Source organism: Armigeres subalbatus, chromosome 3 (assembly GCF_024139115.2).
Source record: "Armigeres subalbatus isolate Guangzhou_Male chromosome 3, GZ_Asu_2, whole genome shotgun sequence".
NCBI lineage: Eukaryota > Metazoa > Arthropoda > Insecta > Diptera > Culicidae > Armigeres > Armigeres subalbatus.
In genome coordinates, this window is record NC_085141.1 from 351,707,483 (window position 1) to 351,731,331 (window position 23,849).

A 23,849-nucleotide genomic window follows, 5' to 3' on the forward strand; every position below is an offset into this window, starting at 1 on the left:
ATCCACTTCACAGCAATTAGCTATAAAAGAGTGCTCCCATCGGGATGGTTCTCGCATAGTTCGGATCGGTGTGATAACAAACGGTGTACACGTGGGTAGTTGCGCGCACTCGGTTGTTTAATAATTTGGTGTGTTTGTGGTGAATCGACACAAAGCGTTATTGCGCTGCTATAAACTGGACAACATGGTCAATCGGAATTGTTTGCTGGTGGCGCTGCTGGGGATGGTCCTGATTTACGAATCTGCGGGTTGGTATTGAGTGATATCTTTCTCTAATCGGTGGAAGCTTATGAAAAGACAAACGAATAAGGAAGAACCCCTAAAGCATGTGACAAGTGAATATTTTAGCTCTACCAGTTATGCAAATAGATGTTACAAGGAAGAGTTTGCACAAAAAAAGTGATATTTGTTCCGACCCTGAATGTATAATCACAGCTTGTCATCACATTCAACTACCAACTCCAACTGAGTTTGTTATTTGATAGATAGTTTCTACTCCATCCGCTAATTCGAATCAAATGGCCGGAAAGGTTTCAGTACAGCACGAAAACGACATTAACAAAATCAAGGTCGAACTTAATGTCACGCTTTTGGAAGCCCTTCTTAGGATTATCAAGAAGTTTACAGAAACTAGATTAGATCATCAACAATCCAACAGTGGATTGGTGGTTCGCTTTAATCATCCATCAAATGATGTGTAAGTGCTAATTAGACACTGTGTGCCGAAGTAATAATTAACTAAATATCACACTGACCGTGTTTCATATTAGATATTACCGTCTTTCAAAGTCATCTATTTATAACAGTGCTTCTTAATTTCCTGAACATTATAGGATTTCATTTTCACTATCAAGAAAAGGTTATTAAGGCTCAAATTTAACATCAATAATATGAGTATTACAATTAAGAAGAACAGCAACTACTCAATCCTTTGGTTAATCAACGACCTGAAATTTGGGCAATATTTTTGAAGAATCCAAAATATCATCTGGTGGGAGTTCTGTTATATCTAGCCAAGTGACACTGTAGTGGGGTGTCCGCGTCCTTCATAACCGGTACCAAAAAGTGTTTCTTAAATAGGGGAGAAGACGGCTTTGGCAGGTTTTGTTCTATTATTGACAGGGGGGTTTTTGTTGACCAAATTTTATGAAATTTGGCCACAAAATTCTTTGATATGTAAAGAATGTTTAGGCCAAATTTGAGCATAATCAGTCATAAAAAAACCTCCCTGACAATAATAGAACAAAACCTGCCAAAGCCGTCATTCCCGTTACTAATTTTGAGAAAACCCGCGTTATGCAACGTACACACCAGTCAAGCAGTTTGACGAACATTGACTCCGCCCCCAAGAAAACGCTCAGGTTGCTGCTTTGTTTGAACGTGTGTGAAGTTGTTCGAACAACCATTTGACAGTTGGCGGCTCGGTTGGAAAAAATTTAAACGGTTTGATTTTGGTTTGAGTTGTCGGGGGTGGAGTCAAGGTTCGCCGAACATGTTTGAGCATTTGTAGTGAAGTTGCACAAACCCCCATATATTTTTTGATGGTTGGTGCTCAAGTTGGCACTTCGGTCGTTCGTGTGTGTAATTGTTGGTCGAATAAATTGATTGTTCGTGCCGCTGTTGGTAAAACTTGATGGATGTTTGAATAAACGAAAGGTGGAGTCAATGTTGGTCAAACTGCTTGACCGTGTGTACGTTCCATTAGATGTCTTTCACCATACAAATATCTGGCGGTTAACTATTTGCGCATATACGATAGCGCCTGGATGCTGGCAGTGGCGGGTCGAAAAACAGCCACTGCCAATAATTCATTGACCACGAATTTCACGTCAAGAAGCGTGCGCGTCATATACCTTTATATCTGACATTACACAAGCGCCTTCTGTTGACAATGCTGTACTAAACTTCATTTCGTGCAACATGCTCGTGAGATGGTGATAAATTAATAAAGATGGATTTTCAAGGACATTGTTACGTTTGTTTGCATGTGCATGTACCATCCATATTTTGCGTCGTGGGTGGTCCACCAGTTTCGGTGACAGAAACTTCCCTAGCCTACTGATGGTGCCCCGACTACCAACAGCTTTCGCATGGGATCAGGGTTTGAATCCAAAGGAGAATGAGAAAATCTCTCCCTTATCATGTCTGTATAGTGTATACACTCTCGACAGGTAGCCGTAGCATACCGTGAGAGACGTTTTTCGGTAGCTGTTACGATAATGAATTGATTCGGGGGGCTACAACCCATGATAAATTTCTTTTAATAGGACCATTGGGGAGAAGGGGGGTTCTGATGATGCATTTACACTTGTTTTACACAGCTGTGCGAACAAATATGATCTCCAATATAAAATGAGCGAGAACCTCCAGCGATGAGCCAACCTAGGGCTAAAAAACTCCTTAATAAAGACAATAAATTTTTTTTAAAAATGAGCGGGAAAAACGTATCAAATCCCCGCGGTGGAGCCGCCTATCCGAATCAGTTTTTTTCCAACTTGTATACAAGTGCGATAGTTTTGTTTTCATGGCTTGTTATTGTGGATTTCTCGCTTAACTTTTCAAAAGGACCTAAGTAACATTTTTTGTGAATTAATTTGAATAGCGCAATCAACAGAACAACATGAAAGCAATTGATTGCAGGATTCAAATTAATTCATGAAAAAAATGTTACTTAGGTCCTTTTGAAAAGTTAAGCGAGATTTACTTGACCAATGGATTCGAAGGTCGGTTCACTTGCCTATTTCAAACGTTCCCTTTTCCAGCAAGGTTTGCCAAACTCAATAAATGTTTGGTAGATTACCTTGTTTTTTGATCCTTGTCTATCAAAACAGATGTCAAAACATCGGAAAAAGAAATAGAAGTCCGAGGGAAACAGCAAAAAGCACGTGACAGACTTGTCAGTTTTGACAGATTTTACTATGAAGACGGGTGTGAAGGTGAAAACGGCGATTTCAACGACCGTTCAAGGAGCGACTATTTCGAACGGTCGGGTTCAATAGGGAAATCCACGTACCTACAATGAATTATTGGCAGTGGCTGATTTTCTACACGCCACAGCCACATCCAAGCGCTATAGTATATGCACAAAATAGCCAGCAAGAGTTAACCGCCAGAAATTTGTATGGCGAAAGACATCTAACACGGGTTTTCTCAAAATTAGGAACTTTTCATGAAAAACTATTTGGTACCGATTATGTAGGATGGTGTCCGCTACTACGCCTACCAAATATTTTTTCGATTAAAGTGCTTAATTTTGAGAAATCGAACCTTAGATGCCTTTCGCCATACTGATTTCAGAAAGTTAACTCCTAGTGTGCCGCTGTAAGTACACTCAAAGCAGTCGATTCATTGATTCGAAGAGGTTTTTGCCTCTTTTGTATCGTTGTTCGTCATCTATCGAGAGCGATTTCTGCAAACCCTGCATGGGATGCATGGTGCCGACTTCACCTCTTCATGCTCCCTGTTCTCCCGCATCGACACATTGTAGTAAGTGTAACAAGGAAAGTATCCATCTGAAGCACCATCCTGAATCTGGAAACGCCAGTATCGCAGTTTTTAGAGCCACGCTTAGAATTGTACACACACAACCTTTCCCGGATAAAAAATATCATTGAAATATCATAAATTTTATTGCTACAACACCATTTATAACATAGTAATTACCATAGAATATAATGGAATTTGAACAATTAAATCACATAAGAAATAATGGTTTTCCACGATAAAATGAATGGTAAATGGGACTTTTACAACAAAAAAGGGGGGTTGTTATGTATCTTTACAATAAAAAAATCGAAAATTTTTCATACAAAATTCAGAGCAAAACAATTGATTTTACGGTTCTTTAATGAGATGATTTCGAGGGACAAAAAATAGAAAACAATGTGTATTAAATGTTTTCTCTTACTTTTTTTTATTGTTTTACAGTAGAAATATAATAGGATTTGGAATACATTTTACTCAAATATTGCAATATAAATACAATACATTTAATTTTTTACAATTTATTTTATTAATTCGATTTCAATTGAATTTTAATCTAGTTTAAATTCAAATTTGACTTAGTTCAACTCAAATTCAATTTGATTTTAATTTTATTTTAGATTTCATTTAATTCTGATGTTGGGTTTTCGAAGCCACTTGCCGATCATGTTGCTGTTGATGAGGAGTAGTGGAGTTCGTGGTTTAACTGTAATAATGGCGGCCCTGTTGCTATCGCTATCTTCCGGCATCCGTTTTAGGACTTGAGTTGATTTAAAATAACCATTATCAGGGACGTACTAAAGTATGTGTGGGGTTTGGGAGCACTGAAAGAGATGTGAGAAGGAAGACGGGTTGCTCGATTGAGCAACACACTACACGATGGCTGCGAAGAGAAGAGAGGAGGGAACTGAAGAGAGGGTGGAGAGGAGAGGAAGTTTGGGGAGTGACGGAAGAAAGACGCGAATAAAGGTGATCTGGAAAATATATATATATATTGCTGTGGAATTCTGTGACAATCCCGAAAGATACCGACGACTCTACAACCTGGCGACGCAGGAGAATATTCAAGGTGGGTTATTTAATCGATATAAGCGCGAAATGGTGTAAAATTTGATTAATTAAATCTGGCATATAAGCGTCTTATCGGAAAATAAACATGGCGCCGGACAAGTGTTTCGAAGCGTGGAAAAAAAAACATAGAACATAGAAACAAAATTGAAAATACATTTGTGTAAGTGGCATGTCGTTTTTTTAATGCTGTGAGTGTACTTGACGGGAAGGAAGAGATCTTAATTCTAAAATACATCTGTATAGGTGACGGATGTGGCATTCTGATACGGACATTGGCGTGTGGATCTTGACAGTAAAATGTGAGAACATTGCCAGGAAAATGAATAAAAACAAATAAACAAACGACATTGTGTTAATTTGCATGGAGACTTGCTATGGGACTGTGAAATAAATTTAGTTCACAAAAATATAATCAAAAGGGTGGATTACACAATATTTGTGAGGGGCAAATTGGAGAGAATCGATTACTTTGCGTCTTGAAGAGTACGGTTGATTGTGTTTACCAAATATTGTATAGATGTTATATTATTTATAATAAATCGTGAAGGGAAAACGAAACTACAACACAAAGGTAAAAAAAAACATAAAGATCATGAGGGTTGATCGGCTATCAAGTTAGCAATTAATTTATCGTGTGGGGCGATTTCTATTTGGTCTTTGGGATGCTATATATCATGAGGGATGATCGAAAAATAAATGAAATATTTACATGTACATACATCGTGAGGGACGATTGAACTGATTGATGGAGAAAATGAAAGATCATGTGGGATGGTCTATAGTCGCAAATGTTGACAAATATCGTGTGGGATGATAGGTTCAAAATGTTTGACAAAAGATCGTGTGGGACGATCGAAGAGAAGTGAATGTCATATCGTGAGGGGCGATTGAAGCGAAGTCTTAAACAAAAAATGATCATGAGGGATGATCAAAAATTGCAATCCGGAATAAATATATTGAAGCGGGAGTAATAGGGGTTAGTAATTTGATGACAATATATTTGATGAAGATAATATGGATTAAATGCAATTAAACTGTTAATGCATGAGTATCGAATGGCATAGTCCATAAAGCGTTGGTTTTGTGATATTGATATTTCAGATGGACGACACGAGACCGATGCCACAGTTCAGGAAAATCAAACGATAGTCGTGTTAGTGAGCAGGTTTATAAAGTAAGGCAGCGTCCGTCACGGGCATTTGGACGTCCCCCAGTGTCTTCTTCTAGAGTTGATCGTTTTCGTTTCCGTGGTCGTCAGTCTACGCCCTATGCTTCAACCATAGTTTGTTCTAATTGAGGTAAAAGGGGACACGTTGCTTCGTCAGAATCTTGCCCCGCAGAAGGCAAGATTTGCAGGAACTGCAATCGGATAGGTCATTTTGATTATACCTGCAAGTCCTCGAATCTCTTCGAATCCAGTTAAAGCGTCCCTTCCAGTAAAAATGTTCGATCTATTGAGCAACAGGAAAAACAAGACACTGACGAAGGAAAGGCTTACTACGCTTTTTCAACGGTAATCTCAAAAACATGTTGACATTTGAAGTCGGAGGAGTACCATTGGAGATGTTGGTGAATTCTGGAGCAGATGCGAACTTGGTGACATCTGAAGCGTGGACGAAGTTGAAGCAAGCGGGGGTCGACGTTTGCAGTTCGTCGAAAGAAACCGATCGTTCATTTTTCTCTTACGGTAGTAGTAGTCCACTTGAAGTCCGAGGAAAGTTTACGGCAAAGATCAAAATCGACGACAAAGTGACGGTTGCTGAATTCTACGTAGTTGAAAAGGGACAAACATGTCTGCTGGGAGATACAACCGCTAAACAGTTGCAAGTTCTGAAGATTGGTGTGAATCTTAACTGTGTTGAGAAGTCTGAACAGTTCGCTTGTATCAATGATGTCGAGGTCCATATTCACATGCAGCCGGATGCTAAGCCCATAGTTCAACCGGTTAGAAGGTTGCCAATTCCAATCGAAGCAGAAGTTAACCGAAAATTAGATGAGATGTTGAGCAGGGATATTATCGAACCTAAAACGGGTCCAACTTCGTGGGTTTCTCCACTTGTTGTCGTAGCTAAGTCTGGTGGAGGATTGCGGTTGTGTGTAGACCTCCGGAGGGTAAACCAGTCAGTCCTACGGGAACATCATCCCTATGCCGGTGATAGACCAAATCCTGGCCCGTATCGGAAATGGTGCAGTATGGAGTAAGTTGGACATAAAGGATTCTTTCTTACAAGTTATGATTGCTGCGGAATCTCGAGATATTCTCACGTTCATCACAGAGAAGGGGTTGTATAGGTTTAAAAGACTTCCATTCGGGCTAATAACAGCGCCGGAAATTTTTCAAAAGGTCATTGACGGAATTCTATGTGGCTGTGAGGGAACACAGTGGTACCTGGACGATATATTTATCGAAGGCAGTACACTTGAAGAGCACGATGCAAGACTTGAAAAGGTCATGACTAAACTCAGGGAGCGAGGGGTCCAATTAAATTGGGAAAAATGCCAGTTTAGAACGACGAGCGTTGAGTTTCTGGGACAAAAGATCACAAAATCTGGCTTGGCACCGTCTGATACAAAACTGGCTGCAATCGTTGCTTTTCGTCGTCCCACGAATGAGAGTGAGGTTCGTAGCTTCTTGGGCTTAGCGAACTACCTCAATAAATACATACCGCAATTAGCAACTTTGGATGAACCCCTTAGAGAGATGACAAGGAAAGGGGTTAAGTTTTCTTGGGAATCACGGCAAGAAAAGTCTTTCCAGACTATAAAACAGGCAATGTCGGATGTTCGTGTACTTGGTTTCTATAATATTCAGGACAGGACTGCAGTAATTGTTGATGCGAGTCCTACGGGCTAGGAGCGATGCTAGTACAGACGGACAGCCGAGGACGTGAAAGGGTTATTAGCTTTGCTTCAAAATCACTTACGGATACTGAGAAAAGGTATTGCCAGACAGAGAAGGAAGCCCTGGGATTGGTATGGGCAGTCGAAAAATTCCAATTCTATCTTTTGGGACGACAATTCGATTTGGTCACGGATTGCAAAGCGCTTACCTATCTGTTCACTCCTCGATCAAGACCGTGTTCTAGGATTGAGCGGTGGGTACTAAGATTGCAAAGCTTCAACTACTCTGTCGTTCACATTCGGGGTGATCAAAATGCTGCAGATGCGCTTTCTAGACTCTCGTGTACGATTGCAAAACCTTTCGATTCGTCGGAAGAGCTAGTTGTTCGACACATAGCTTCGGTTAGTGCTGAATCCGTTGCAGTTTCTTGGGAAGAACTGATACGTGAATCTCGAGATGATGCAGAAATCACAAACATTTTCAAATGCCTAAGTGAAGATACTATCGATTGTTTACCTGCTGCTTACCGTATAATTTCTACAGAGTTGTCAGAGGTCGGAGGAGTTCTACTACGAGGAGATCGTGTCGTAGTTCCTGATAGTTTGCGTCAACGGGTCCTGAACATAGCGTATGAAGGGCACCGGGTGTGCGTATGATGAAGTCATACCTTCGATCTGCCGTTTGCGGCCCAAACTAGATGCAGATTCGGAAAAATTCGTGAAAAACTGCCGTGGATGTATCTTGGTGTCCACTCCTGATGTTCCGGAACCTATGCTCCGTAGGTCGCTTCCTACTGGACCTTGGCAAGATATAGCTATTGACTTTCTTGGTCCACTACCTGGTGGTCAGCATTTACTGGTGATTGTGGACTGCTACAGCAGATACCTAGAAGTCTGCGAAATGAACTGTATCGATGCTATGGAGACCATTGGCCGTTTAAGGGCAATATTTGGTAGATTCGGAATACCATCCTTGATCAAAGCAGATAACGGTCCACAATTCACCAGTGAGGAGTTCAGGAATTTTGCAGTGCCTACGGAATACAGCTGGTGAACACGATTCCGTATTGGCCACAGATGAACGGTCAAGTCGAACGGCAAAACCGTTCAATTTTAAAACGGCTACGGATTGCGCAGGAGCTTGGCAAAGATTGGCAAAAGAGCTACACGAGTTCCTCCTCGTATATCATGCAACCAACCATGCAACTACTGGTGAAGCATCTTCGAAGCTGATGTTCGGACGTCGAATAAAAATCAGACTGCCCCATGTTCCAGTTCACTTCGATGACGAGGCAGTTCGCGATTTCGATACTCTGCAGAAAGAGAAGGGTAAGAACTATTCCGATAGGAAGCGTCGAGCTGCATATAGCGAAATTCGAGTAGGTGACGCTGTCTTCGTAAAACGAATGAAGAAGAACAACAAGTTGGAAGCAGAATTCGCACCTGAGGAGTATGAAGTGGTAAAAAGTGTGGAGCAGATGTTATCGTCCGTTCACGGCTTACCGGTAAGGAGTTTCGTCGGAACACTGTGCATCTGAAGAAAGTTCCGGTGGGACGGGATGAAGGGCAGCTATCTCCGGACAAGGAAATTGATGGGACTGTAGAAACCGGCATGGATGAGGAATCATCGAATGATCGTGGAGCCGTCCTTCCTCCGGAAAATACAGTTCGCCGTCAACGTGATCGACAACAGCCATCTAAATTCAAAGATTATGTACCTTACTAGCTATTTGAAAGTGTAGGAGGGGTTGTGGGGTTTGGGAGCACTGAAAGAGATGTGAGAAGGAAGACGGGTTGCTCGATTGAGCAACACACTACACGATGACTGCGAATCGAGGAGGGAACTGAAGAGAAAGTGGAGAGGGGAGAAGTTTGGAGAGTGACGGAAGAAAGACGCGAATGAAGGTGATATGGAAAATATATTTATTGCTGTGGAATTCTGTGACAATCACGAAAGATACCGACGACTCTACAGTATGCACTTATGGAAGATGAACATTAGTATGTCAAGCACATTTATACAAGAACACACTGAAAACACAGACAAACAGACGCAATACTGATGAAATTCCCATCGTTCACGCTCTGAACGGTCATTCTCAATTACACGGATTACTCGTTTCACGCATCGTTTACCGTTAGATTTGACATGTCACATTAGCACCGCCTGTTGACGTAGTCGTAACTATACAACTTTTTGAGCAACATGCACGCGAGATGGGGGAAAGTAACTGGGCGATAAATAATTCATTTATATTTTGTTATTCAGGAAATTGTTCTACGTCTGTTTGTCTGTGCTGAAAATATGTATAAAAGTTACCTGTTTGGGATCGTTCAAAAATTACGTCCATCGTTTTTTGGCATTTTCAACCCCCTCCCCCCCTTCTGTCACAATCTGTCACAAATCACTGACCCCCCCCCCTCCCCCTGTACGTACAACTGTAAAATATATGATGGTTCGTTTTCTTTGTACACTACTTTTACAAGGAATTTAGTGGGAATTAACTTCCTTAACAGCAAATTAAAATATTTTTTAACTAATCAAATTGTTTCTAAAATGTAATAAGGTATTTTTTCTTGTTGGACGTAACACAAGACGAGACCCCCCCCTCTCCCCCTGTCACAAATTGTCACAAATTCTAAAACCCCCTCCCCCTCAAACCTTGGACGTAATTTTTGAACGATCCCTTTCAGCTCGTATTATATTCGGTTGATGTTACAGATGAATGGCAAGTGCTGTTCCGTATTGGAAACGTTAACGATGAATGACAAGCAGCGGTTTTCAATTAGTTTCATATTTCTGAAAAGAGTCAACAAGTCAATATTTTAACTAAAACGGTCAAATTAGATACTAATAATTCACTCACATAGAAGATCCCGATCATTTGAAAGGTTCCTGTTCTAAAGGCCAAACTAGAGTCATGACTCCTCCGACAGTAACCCTCCGGAAAGTTCTTTAAAGATATCTCCCCATGGTTAGTAAATCGAAATCTTCCGGTGCTATGATAACAACACTAGGTACTTACCACCATTACACGGCACAGCAGCCAATGATCAAACATTATTTACTTAAAAGAGCGGAAAACAACGAAAGGAAGCGTCCTGCCAGGCGTCCTGCACTTTGCCCATCTGATTTTTTTTTATTTTTCCCTAGCCGCAAACAAAACATTACACGCTCAAATGAAATTATTTTTTTCCACGAAGCAAAAAAAATTAAAAGCTTTTTTTCATTAATTTTAATTGTTATAGTCATACGAACATTTCAACATTTCAAGATCTGCAATAATGAATTACATATAAAAAATAGAAAAATAATGTTTCACTCAACAATGGAAACTATTGTTATTTTATAGTTTTCAATTGTCGCTAAAAACTGAAAAAAATTATTATTTTTTCAGATTTTTATCTTTAAAAATAATTATCTGATCAACGAAATGGACTTTTTTCAAAATTCGGTCAAGTTTTTAATTAACATTAGCGAATAATACAAATATCATAAAATGCATTGGGGACATTTGGGCGTATTGTTCTTTTGAGGTAAGTACAATATAAATGATTTTCAAACGTAAATAATCTACATTCAATGAACAGTAGATTGTATTGTTTACCATACAATCTATGATATTCCAATGGATTAAACCAAACAAGGTACTGTAAATTTTTATCCGGGTTACTTGACCAGTGCATTTGCCGATAACGAATGTGTATTGAAGTCTCAAAGCAGATTTTACCAACACTATCACAGAGGCATTTTTTGCGCTGCACACTGAATCAAATTATTTTTTTCAATTTTCACCAGCTGTCTGTCAGACAAAATTTGATTTAATCATGCGTCTAGTTAAAATTTACGTAGTTTTCTTAGGGTGGTGCGGATAGAATCGATTTGGTTGTCAAACTGAAGCCAAAATTTTCTATTGTGCCGGAGCCAAACATTGAAGATTGTGGTTATGTTCGTTTCTGATCTAATATTGAGAAGTATTGTTATTATTTTGGGAAAAAAAAAACTTTGTCTGAGTTTTGTATTCTTTGTAATAAATATTCTCACATTATATTTCGAGTGGAAAATTAGTGGGAATACAACTAAAAAGCACTCGTTACGAAATTTCACGAGATTCAGCAGCTTATTGGAGCATGAATGTATGTTAACAATCGTAAAGTCATGTAGAGTCTAGCGCATTTGTGCGCTCTCACGCAGGGTGGAAAGAGAAATTCGGGAAATGTTTGACAGCCAAGTAACTGCAAAATAATTTTGTTTATGGGAGTAATTTCAAAATATCCCTCTGCTCGCTTGAGCGCAGAAAAGCGGCTCTATCCGCAGTACCCAGGTGTAGACACGGATTTGTTTGTTGTTTTCTAACAAAAAGCAAGAAAAACTGACAGTTCTAAACACTCCACACATACGATGGAAACCCTAATAGCCGCCAGACATTATAAATACTCACGCTCACTCTAATGTGAATGTGTACTACACACATGTTCAAGTGTTGGTTTGTGAAATGGATTGTGAGTGCTTCGACTATGCATCCGATTTAGGAATCTCGGGCTCATTCAGTAGCCACTAAGTTTGCGAAGGCCGACGGAGGTTGGTTGGTTAATAGCACCAGTCTAGCGTATTGAGAGTCGTGGGGTCAAGTCTCATCGAAGGAAAGTGGTTTCCTCCAATCTTTTTCTTCTTATTGACATTACATCCCCACACTGGGACAGAGCCGTCTCGCAGCTTAGTGTTCATTAAGCACTTCCACAGTTATTAACTACAATGTTTTTTAGCCAAGTTACCATTTTTGCATTCGTATATCATGAGGCTAACACGATGATACTTTTATGCCCAGGGAAGTCGAGACAATTTCCAATCCGAAAATTGCCTAGACCGGCACCGAGAATCGAACCCAACCACCCTCAGCATGGTTTCCTCCAATACACTTTTCAAATCATATTCTTCCACATAATGTACATATTGACATCGGAGTTTTTCAGAACATTGTAAATATCTCTGAGATAGGCAGCACGAAGGTTGGCAAAAGATTCATTCCACCAGTAATCTGACCGTCTGCTGTTCATTGGCTCCAATTTCCTCGAAATCGATGCATCGCAAGCCCTCGATAGCAATTCTGTCTGTTCATCTGCTCCAAGATTTGTTGCGCTGCTGTCTACTCAAAGTACTTCATTAAAAAGGTGCTTGTCGAAGTCTTTCGTCTTCCATCTCCGCCCTCTAGTCCTTTTCTCTCATCGTACCTCAGGCAGTCGGGTTCCAACTCTATACACTCGCTATGAGTGTAGTCCTCACATACTCTCTAGAGCATGTTTCTAACCAGCGACCGACTGCAGAACGTGACGTCAATAACGGACTCCCTGCCAGCTCTGCGCAAAGTACCGACGGTACTGTCGTCAGTACTACCCGAAAGTAGAAGCTGCGAAAATGTATTCGCATTGATGGAAATAAAACCTGAAACAAGAAGCAGACTACCTAATTGATTCATAATCTTGAGGGGAAATTTCACTTGACTGCTACAGCTGCTATCCATGCGAATAATTTTCTGCAGCGTCTTTCTCTGACGCGCGCGTGATTCTGCTACCGATGGAAAATATCTGCCATCACCAAGCGAATCATCTGAAAATTCGTCTCGCCTCAAATTATGACTTAAGAGCTGCTCTCACTGATGAGATGCAACCGTTGCTGAAATGCGCTCCACAGCTGCCATCGTGGCGAAACAGGCAAGAAATTTCATCCGATGCCGACGACAACGACCGCACGACCCACACCATCGGCGGGGATAGAATTTCCGACAGGAACTCCGCCGATACCGATGGTGGGACCGCGGTCTGCTCTTCACGACATCTCGAACGAAATGACTCGCGCGCAGTAGTAGTAGTAAAATTCTTCTTTATTTGAACATTTTTGTTCTACAATTATTAATTTACATAAAAAGTGATCGGCCGTGATGTTTTCAATGTTGACTGACTTTTTTTTTAATTATAATTTCAATTTATCATGACGGCCTTTAGGAGGCGCTAGTATATTTTAATATTTGATAACCTAACTACTATGTACGTACACTAATATTTACATTAAAATTAGATAACCTAGATTGGAACTAGCGCCCTAATAGTGGCCTGATCCTAAGCTAAGCAACGGGCCCTAAACCGATCGTTACTCTCACAAAACCGCTCGTGGAGTGTTCTGATACCAGCCAGACGGTGGACCACAGAAGTTCGTGTCCTGGGAGGGGTGTTGAGGATCATCCTCAGGAATTTGTTCTGCACTCTTTGGAGTTTGAGGTGATGGGTTTTAGCGCAGCTCTCCCAGACCGGCATGCCGTATTCGATCACGGGGAGGATGATTTGCTTGTAGACAGCAAGCTTATTTTTCAGGGACAAAGACGACCGGCGGTTGATCAAAGGGTACAGCAGTTTCAACAAAACGTTACACTTTGTCACCGTCTTGTCAACCTGTTGCCGAAAAATAAGCTTGCTGTCGAGGAGCAAGCCAAGGTAGTCGGCCTAGTTGGCCCATTCCACTGTCGTGCCATTGAGGATGATTTTGCAGTCCTCAGCCGGAACAAGCCAGGGGAATTTTGAGTGGGGGAAGATGATGGTCTGGGTCTTCGCCGTGTTGATACAGATCTTCCAGCTGATGAAATAATATGTCAGGACATCAAGGCCTCGTTGGAGCTTTGCCACGTGCCGCTTTCTTAAGGTTCAGCAGGGGCCCGAGAATACTACTCTGCGGGACGCCTGCAACGATGTCGTGCGCATTGGAACTCGCTCCGCTGATTGAGACCCGGAATGTCCTCGCCGATGATTTTCACTAGGTAGCTGGGAAGATTGTAGCGATGTAGTTTGTACACCAGACCATCATGCCATACATTGTCGAATGCCTACTCGACATCGAGTGAGGCCATGGCGTATGTGTGAGAGACATGTTTGTTCCGTCTGCGGACGTTGGTAACTCGGGTCAGTTGGAGTACGGTTGATCGACCACGTCGGAAACCAAACTGCTCATCGCGCAAGATGTTACGTTGTTCGGCAGACTCGCGTAGACGGTGGTAAATTGCTTTTTCAAACAGCTTGGATAACCCTGAGAGAAGACTGATGGGACGATAGCTTTTTGGAAAGGAAGGATCCTTCCCAGGCTTCCTGATGGGAACGACTTTCGCAGACTTCCAGGACGATGGGAAGTAGCTGAGACCCATACACTGATTGAAGATCAGCGAAAGGTGCTCAAAGAATGGAGCACTCATGTGTTTGAGCTCGAGATTTAGGATGCTGTCGAAGACTGGGGCCTTCATGTTTTTCGATGATTTGATATAGGCCGTCAGTTCGCCAGATGAGATCTCCAACTCCCCGAAAAGTTTCGGCTGTCTTCTCTGCAGGAGTTATCAAGCGATCCTTAGAGTCATTGTTGTCTAGCGGGATCAAAGGTAGAATGGGTCGAGGCTTGGATTTTAGAATTTTGGTCAACTTCCAGAATGGCTTAGCACAGGAGGATCCACAGGAGAGCGTCTTATTGGAAAAATCACTATTTCTGAGCTCCACCATTCTGGCCTGGATATTTTTAGTCATGCGATTGCACCGGGTCTTAAGCGCAGGCACCCCAGTACGTTGGTACTGTTGGATCAAATCTTTGGTGAGTGTATCAATGGTCAGGGTGTTGCTTACCTGCTGGGCCTTTGGTACATTCTGTTCGCGGGCTAGGGAGAGCGCCTCCTGGATGACGTGCAGCTGCTGGTCGACGTCTTTGGATCACACCGGATGCCGCTGGTAATAGATGTTTACTCGTCTACGCATCGTTGAAATCGACCCCAGTCGACTTGGTGGTAGTTTCGCCGGTAGTTCCGATTCATCGAAGTTCCAACTTCAGTCACCACCGAATAGTGGTCCGAGCTGAGTTCCTGGAAGACTACCGGCTGAAAGACGTGATCGTTCATGTTCGTAATGAAGAGGACGAGTGTTGCATGGGCCCCGGACCGTGTCAACCGGGTAGGGCTGTCAGGGCTCAGGATGGTATAGTGGCCCTCCAGCTCGTCGTTGGACCAGACGACTCCGTTCCGGTTTGAGACGGTGTTTCCCCACGATTGGTGCTTTGCGTTCAGATCTCCAGCAATGATGAACAGCCCCTGCCGCCGAGTGAGCTTCACAATATCCCTTCGTAGTTCAGCCGACATGCCGTCGTCAACTTTGGCTTGTGTGGGACAGTAAGCCACAATGAACGTGATGACTCCGACGGAGGTGGAGACTTCCACTACAATGGCTTCGATGATTTTCAGATTGAAATCCGGCAGCAGGAGGCAGGTGATTGCCACTCCTCCCCCTCTGGAGCTTGTTCGATTGAACCTCACCAACCGAAAAACCCGGAATTGTTGCGCTTACCTCGGGCTTCAGGTGGATTTCGGTGATGAAAGCGGTGTCAATCTCCTTCTCCTGAAGGAGATCGCTGAGCTCGACGATTTTGCTCTTGGGCGAGCTAGCGTTCCAATTTACCAGACACAACCTAGTAGCCATTTTTAATGACGAAAAGGCCCAGAGTGTAAATTTGGTCGAACCGGGATTTGCAGCTTCGAAGCCGAGCCGCAAGTTGACAGAATATCGGAGCCAGCTGCTCCGGGGTGTAGAGCGAAGCGGAATCCTTCAGGGATAAAGGGTGCTCATCTTGCTGCTGGCAGAATCTTGGGGGAGGGAGCGGCGGCCATTCGCTGGTGGACGGGCTGGATGTTGCTTTGCTTGGCTTGACTTCCGGTGGGACCGAGGGGTGGACGATTTTTTGTGGAAGCTTTTTTTGCGGATTTTGCAGAACTCCGCACGTTTCGGTCAGGCCTTCATGGTGGCCCGATGCTTTTCCCCACAGTTGGCACACTTGGGGTCAGCCTCTTCCATTTGCTCGCACTCGTCGATGCCGTACACGAAAAAAAAATTTCATAACGAATGTATAAGAAAATCTTATATATTTTTGCCATTCAGCATTTCTAATGAAACGTATGCAACACCATATGTCAGCTATAAAGAACAAACCATAAAAAGTATAAGTCTAGCTTATGAGCATCATTCATATTGAATAATGATGAGTATTAAGATTATTCATGGCATGTATAAGCTTATTCTAATGAATGAAATAGGTATGTATTTTGGTTGGTTTTCCCATAATTTTAAATCAAATTCAATTTCGAGGAATAATTAGAATTAAAAAGCACAAGGTTTGCATTTAGTCATTAATAGCATTTTTATTGGCAGCTCATGAAATATATTGGTAAAACATCTTGTCTCAACGGAATAGGTATGCTGCGGTAGCGGGAGAACTTGAGATTCGAGCATTCAGAATGCTGAAATGAAAGAGAAGAGGAATCAAGTTATAATTTGTTAATATATATTAATGCTACTACGGAAATCGATAGCATATGTAAATCAATATCTTACTTACCTATAGATTCTTAGCCGTAGCTAATTCTGTTTCGATTAAGTGTCCCCATTGTGCCTGTTCCGTGCGAGTTCCTCAGGGGTCTTTTTTGGCCGAAGTCCTCTTGTACGAAAGCCTGACTTAACTCGTAAATCTCGGATACTGTTTAGCATAATCTGGAAAATCAATGTTTTATTATGTAGAAAGTTTCACTAAATAATGAAAATGAACCTACCTTTATTAACCATCGCGTAAGATAAAATTATCTCCACAAGTCCCGATCGCCATGTTTTTTTTCACTCCAGGCTTCAAATGAAAAAGTATAAGTTTAGCCTAATATATTTTTGCCATTAGGAAAACCTTATACTTTTCATTACGCCATAAAATAGAAGACATGTACACGCTAAATACATGATATGCAAACAAAAAATAATTATTATTGTCGGGAATAATAAAATATATATGTTTATACCCAATGAAATAATTAAATCATATTTAATGAATAAAATAATTACATTTTTTTACGTGTAGTCTCCGCAGCACCGGGTGCATCGTGCGTTTATGAAGCAGTTCCGCGTGCCATGGCCGAAGCGAAGACAGTTCATGCACTGCGTGATGTCACGATGCACGGGCTTGTAATTTGTCCACTCGACGACGGTGCTGTGGATGGCCTTGATTTGCTTGAGGTCCTTCAGCGTGGTAGTACCGTGCTCCAGATGCACCAGGTACAGCTGATCACGGTAGGCCCGGCAAGTGTCATGCCGGTGGATTTTGTAAATGTTGGTCGGCTTCAGACCACATTCCTCCAGAGCTTCCTTTAACTCCTTTTCGCCACGCAGCACGATTTTGCGGGGTTTGATGCCGGGAACTTCGAGGATGTAAAACTGGAACAGTTTCGCATTCAGGTACTCCAGCACCTTGTAGAAGTGAGACCTTCCCTCGGTCATTAGTTTCACACCTTCGACGCACAGTCAAAAAATGCACTTCAGACCCCGGGCGATCAGTTTCCGAAGGTCGGGGCAAAGGTCCGAAGGGTCCCCTTTCACGAAAATCGGCTGGCACTTCTCCTTCCGCTCTGGTGATTTATCGTGGAACAGGAGCTGTTGTTGCTTCCGTTTTTTCATGGTACCCAGCAGATTGCCGGCATCGCCATCCTTGAGCGAGGAGTACTGGTTGCTCAAGAGAAGCTTTTTACTTCCCCCGTCGGGAGCAACCTCCTTCGATGGACGCTTTCGCGTTTTATTCGCAACCGATTCAGCCGCGAAACTAAAACTAAACAGCGAACGAACGAGAGAAAAAAAAACTTGGAAAAAATGCGCGAGCAAAAAACACGTCCGTACGTGCTGTTATCTCGAACTCGCGCGAACGGTAAAGACTACTTTCTCGCAATCAATAAAGTTAAGCCTGTGGCCACGCCCCTTTGGCGAGTGTTACGGTTACGCAATTTTGCACTCATACCGATCAACAAAGAGGCGGGACTAATGGGACCTTTATTGATTATAAGAAAACCTACTTTCTCGCACGTGTGTGGCATTTCATTTGAACTACTTAAATTCGTTTTTTTTTGTTCGTTACATTATTTTTAACATTTCAAGTGGGTAGTCACCCACTTTTTGGAACTTAGCATTGGCCGAATTACTCGCAACAAGTTCCATTCGACTGAGAATCCTGTCCCATTATTTGCTATTGAAAATTGACCAGATTGAACTATGAGATCAGAAGTTATGGCCAAAATACTATTTTCTAAGCGCAAAACACGCTAAAAAGCACTCACTCATATTTTAGTATTTTTTGCACGAGAAAGGCACCAACACCGCTAGGTGGATTAATCAGGTTTTTTTCTTAACTTTTGCATCAGCTCTCACATGCCTAACGTGCAAGGACACCGAATCGGATGAAAGCTGCTCGCAAGGATCTGGTCAGTTTGATGTCTGTGGCGTGGAAGCAACATTCTGTTATCAACGCAACCACGGAGGGAAAATCGAGCGTGGCTGTTCAACGGAACTCACACCTGTGGAAGAAGTGAACAATTGTCAGTCTACTGAAAGCAACAGCTGCTTTTCCTGCACCAGCGACAATTGCAACAACGCCCCGTGGCTCAAATGTCACGTCTGTGACAGTGATGCAGCTGAGTGTGTCGGTAAACAGGACACCACCAAGGCCAGTTTGTGTAGTAACTTCCTTTCGACGGATCAGTGCTATGCCAAAGTAGTGGACAATAAAGGTAGGTTGAGCTCGCTTACTAAAAAAATATATTAATCACCATTATTTCTATCCAGTAACACGCGGATGTGTATCGAGTCTGGCTGCCGGTGAACAGGCCTGCGCAAATAACAAATACTGCGATGCTTGCACTGGTCATGGTTGCAACGGACTGTCGAGTGATGACCTGAAAGCCTATCCCAAGTGCCTCGTTTGCACGTCCCTGGATCCTAATTGCTCGGAAGGGACTGCAGCAACTACTGAGTGTCCCAATCGAGACGACATTTGCTACACATTAGTGAAAGGTGAGTTAAATGATAATTCAATTCTAATGGTGCCAAATGATGATGACGCATCGGTCCCCCAAATAGAAAAAGTTTTGTATCGAGGATGTCTGTCCGAGTCGACCCAGGAAGACCAGAATAAATGCAAAAGCGATACCGATGAAACATGCTTCACTTGTGATAATGAGGATGGATGTAACGCACTTAGTTGGCTCAAGTGTCATCAATGCAAAGAGACGGAAACAACGACCTGCGCTGAAGTACAGGCCGACAGCAATGCCGGATTTTGTAGTGCCTATAGGGACCTTAATCGGTGCTTTGAACGCTTGGAAAGTGGTAAGATGGTTCGTGGATGCGAAACCGATCTTACGACGCCCGGAAATCCCTGCACGGATAATGCCCAATGTCGAGTCTGCACATCCAATGGCTGCAACAAGGAAGCATCCGCTACTCTCTTAAATGCGGAGCGATGCCTTCAGTGTATCACCAGTGAGGATACTGATAGTAGCTGTCTTCTGGGAACGGCGACCAGCCAACCTTGTGCCAAGGATTCGCAAAACAAGTGCTTCTCGAAAACAAACAGCGGTAAGCCCTAACGTCACCACAACTCTGTCTCTTGGAAGTCAAATATCATAATCTGTTTCGCTTTTCTAGATGGAGTCCTGACGCGAGGCTGCCATGGAGACTTAACGGCAAATGATATCAGTGATTGCACCGGAAAGACATGCTCAATATGCGAAAATGAAGGATGCAACAAAAATGTCTTCCCAACGGATCGTCTCCGCTGCTACCAGTGTACGACGACTGAGACCGAAAAGTCCTGCTCCAATGCGCTGACCGGGGATCCTAAGTCCAGCCTCTGCGCAATCTACAAAGACGGTGACCAGTGTTATTCCCGCATTACCAACGGGACTTGTGAGTTCTGCGTCACGTGCTGGATCTGACTTCTAGAATAATCTAATGCAATGGTCTTTTCTTGTAGTTGAGCGTGGATGTCAGTCCAGCTTGAAGGCAGCCGCGTGTGAAGGCCTGACAGCGAAGCAGTGCCAACTTTGTGCCACTGAGAACTGCAACGCCATTTCCGAAGATAAGTTGAAAGGATCAGCTGGACGAAATGCCATCAGTTCGATTTTGATGGCAGCAGTCATGGCCTTTGTAGTTTTTAAGTAATTTATGCTAATTTCTGATTATTTATAAATATGTTGAGGCTTGTGAATATTGTAGACTTGTTGTAAGAATGATAGTCAATTAATTGATCAAATATGATGACATATACATTTGGATCATTTGTGTGAGACACTTTTCACAGTGAGAAGTGAGAAAAGAAGAATAAGAAATGAGACGCCTCAATTCTCATTCTTCATTTAAGCTCACTCCTGACAGAATCCAAGTTTCAAAGTGCTCGCGTTTTCGGGGGCACACCACTCGATACGGAGGCGGCGGACAACTGTCATTTTTGTTGATTCAGCTTTGCTGCGTCGCAGCCTCGCAGCATGCGTGAAAAAATAAAAATGACAGTTGTGCATTGCTTCCGTATCAAGTGGTGTGCCCCCGATAACGCGAGCACTTTGAAACTTGGATTCTGTCAGGAGTGACCTTAAGCGCTAAGTGAGTAGTGAGATCTCGAGTGAGACTTCTCAATAAACACTTCGCACTACTCACTTTTCACAGTGAGAAATGCGTAGTGTGAAGTGAGATGTCTGACTACTTACTTGTCATTTTTAACAGTAAGAAGTGGGAAATGAGGAGTGAGAAGTGAGACGTCAAACGGCCGAACGACCCTTCTCCGTGTGCCTCTGCTGCGTTTACTGTTGCTAGCTCGGACCGGCTAATCCCCTTTTGTTACGAAGAGGTCGTTTCAAAACACAGCTCTGGAAGTGAAGAACATAAATTGGAACTAATTAGCAGCCATAGTGCATTTGTATCAACAACGAACGTTTTGCCTTTCTCGTATACTAAATATACGCAAAGGCTATTTGTTGTCGACGGGACAAGCAAGTGTGGGTAAACTCTCTGGCCGACGAAGGAGAGAGAGCCGCCGCAACCGGGGACATTCACCTCCTCTACGATATCTCACGACGCTTAAGCGGGGCGAAGATGAATGCAACGATGCCTTTGAAAGACGCGAATGATCAGTTATTGACCGACCTAACTGACCAGCTGAAACGCTGGTTCGAGCACTTTGAACAACTTGCCAGCCAGGCCATCACCAACTCGGCATGATCTGCCTAGAATCCGACGTATAACACGCGTCAATACCGAAGCTCCATCAACCCTGGACGGAGGTCGTGAATCCAAGAAAGGCGAAACGGAGTCGTCAGCAGGTCGCAAAGAGTGCGACAAAAGGAGCGGAACATGTCACTTCTAAGAAGGGTAGAGTGACAAGCGAAAGGACAGAGGCGAAGCGATTATCGTCAAGGCTGACGATAAAAGCTATGCCGATGTCTTAAAGACTATGAGAGGCAACGAGAAACTCTCTAGTCTAGGAGGGGATGTCAACTGCATCCGAAGAACGCGGAAAGGTGAGATGATTCTCGTCTTGAAGCGGGATGCTGCTCGGAAGAGTTCCGAGTATAAAAAGTTGACTGAAGAGGCCCATTTTTGAACATCCAGTGCAAGGGTATGGATGAGATAACCGAAGCCGGAGACCTGGTAGACGCACTGAGGGATCAGTGCAATGTCGAGATCCAGGAATCCGCGATTCGGTTACGCAAAGGCTTTGCGGGAATGCAGGTAGCCTCATTCCAAGTACAGGGTTGTTACGACTACGCGGATTTCGCGATTTTCGCGGATTTACATAACGATTTGAAGACTTCGCGCGGATTTAGTTTTAGGTGAAAATTAACTAAAAATCTGGATGTAATACATGGCGCTTCCTTTCTATAGTAAAATAATGTTGAGAATAAACTTTACGTTTGAAGTCCATAAGTTACAACGGACACCAACGTCAAGAATTACGCCACCATCATCAAGTTTCTTCGCAGCCTAAGTCTCCACCAGAACGCATAGCATGAGTCCAAAGTACGATAACCCGAATGATGAGACCAGCAAATAGAGGACGTTAGCAACAACCTACCAATCGGACGACGGAAGTGCGGACATAAACAAAACTTACTTTTAGCTATGTCAGGCAATCAGTGCAACTCATTAAGGTTTGATGTAAGCTTAATTAATAAATAAAATTCATTCTGTGTTCAATCGTGTTAGGTGAAGGTAGTTATCTTTTTTAAAAACGCTGCTCCGAAGCTCCGTAACTTAACTGGCGCAGTCGGTAGGATTAGGGAATTCAAAAGTAATAAGTGCAGTGCAAAGGTGCTAGAAGTGCAGCGATCAACCCCGGCAGAATACCGAGGAGGACCTGGAAGAAACTTGATGATGGTGGCGTAATTCTTGACGTTGGTGTCCGTTGTAACTCATACTTCCACAAATTTTCGGACATTTCCAAGTCCTTACTGAATGTCATGCATTACACTTTTGTTCAATTGTTCAACAAGTATTATAAAATGATGCCCGTCACTTTTGATAATTATTTATTGATTCCTAACATCCATTTTTTTATTTCGTCAAATATTCCCGTCGGGATTTAGTTTCTTCTCTTGTAGTATTGAAGGTTTCATATTGCTTTCATAGCATTTCTCTGGAATGAATCAGAAAAAATTAAAAATGTTCTTTGATTTAATGCAGACGTCTCATTATAATAAGAATGTTCGCGATTGAAGAGGAATTTTGTTTAGCAATTGAAAGGTCAATTTCCACAGATATTTTCGGAGAAAAATCCACAGGACTTGTTAAGAAATTTTTGCGTTATTTTCGGATAACTATTATATAAGTTTTTCCTTCGGAATTCCAACTGAAAAATTATGAAGGAATTTCCTCAAGGATTCTATGAGTAATTTAATAAATAAACTTTCACAGCTTGGAGAGGATTCCTGCAGAATTTTGCTATGATAAATTGTAAACATTTTTTTGGATAGGTTCATAGAGGAATTTTCACGGTAATTCCTGTAGCGATAACAACAGACAAAATTTAAAAACTCCACCTTGATTAGGAAAAGAATTGTGTTTTAGTAGGAATTGATCAAAAAATGTCTTCAGGAATTCCTAAAGCCATGTATTAGGAAATATCCACAAGCATTTCCAAAGGAATTTGTGCAGGGACTTCTGGAGCAGTTTTCTCATGAATTCACGTGGCAATTTCCTCGGAAATTCCTGAAGCTATGACAGCAGGAATGCCTGTAAAAAATCCGCAGAAATTCCGCTTTGAATTTACGGGAGAATTCCCGGAAGTTCTTGTGTTTTTACCAACGTATTTATGTAAAAAAAAATCCGAAGCGATTTTAACAGGAATTTATGGATGGATTCTCGCATTGTCGTAAAAAATCCTGCGGATTATTCTGGATAAATTCCTTCAGATTGAATTTATGTAAAAGTATTCGAATGAATTTTTGCATAAATTCTCGGAGAATCTACCGCAGAAATTTCCAGACCAACTTTCACAGGAATCCCGGAGAAAATTTGTGCAGATATCTTTGGAGATTTCCAATGAAGTTCAAGTAATACTGACGCAGAAGTTCCTGCTA

At 42.3% G+C, this 23,849-nt stretch overlaps 1 protein-coding gene across 1 annotated transcript in view; it reads left to right on the plus strand.

Annotated features, from left to right (window-relative positions):
- The window catches only part of LOC134222806 (extracellular matrix protein A-like), a 101,495-nt gene continuing 77,646 nt past the window's right edge, over window positions 1–23,849 (plus strand). Inside the window, exons 1-6 of the mRNA XM_062701956.1 lie at window positions 1–248; window positions 18,642–19,007; window positions 19,063–19,290; window positions 19,357–19,854; window positions 19,924–20,184; window positions 20,252–20,435. Coding sequence (XP_062557940.1) covers window positions 185–248; window positions 18,642–19,007; window positions 19,063–19,290; window positions 19,357–19,854; window positions 19,924–20,184; window positions 20,252–20,435 — 1,601 coding nt within the window. The 5' untranslated portion in view covers window positions 1–184. The remainder of the gene's footprint in view (window positions 249–18,641; window positions 19,008–19,062; window positions 19,291–19,356; window positions 19,855–19,923; window positions 20,185–20,251; window positions 20,436–23,849) is intronic.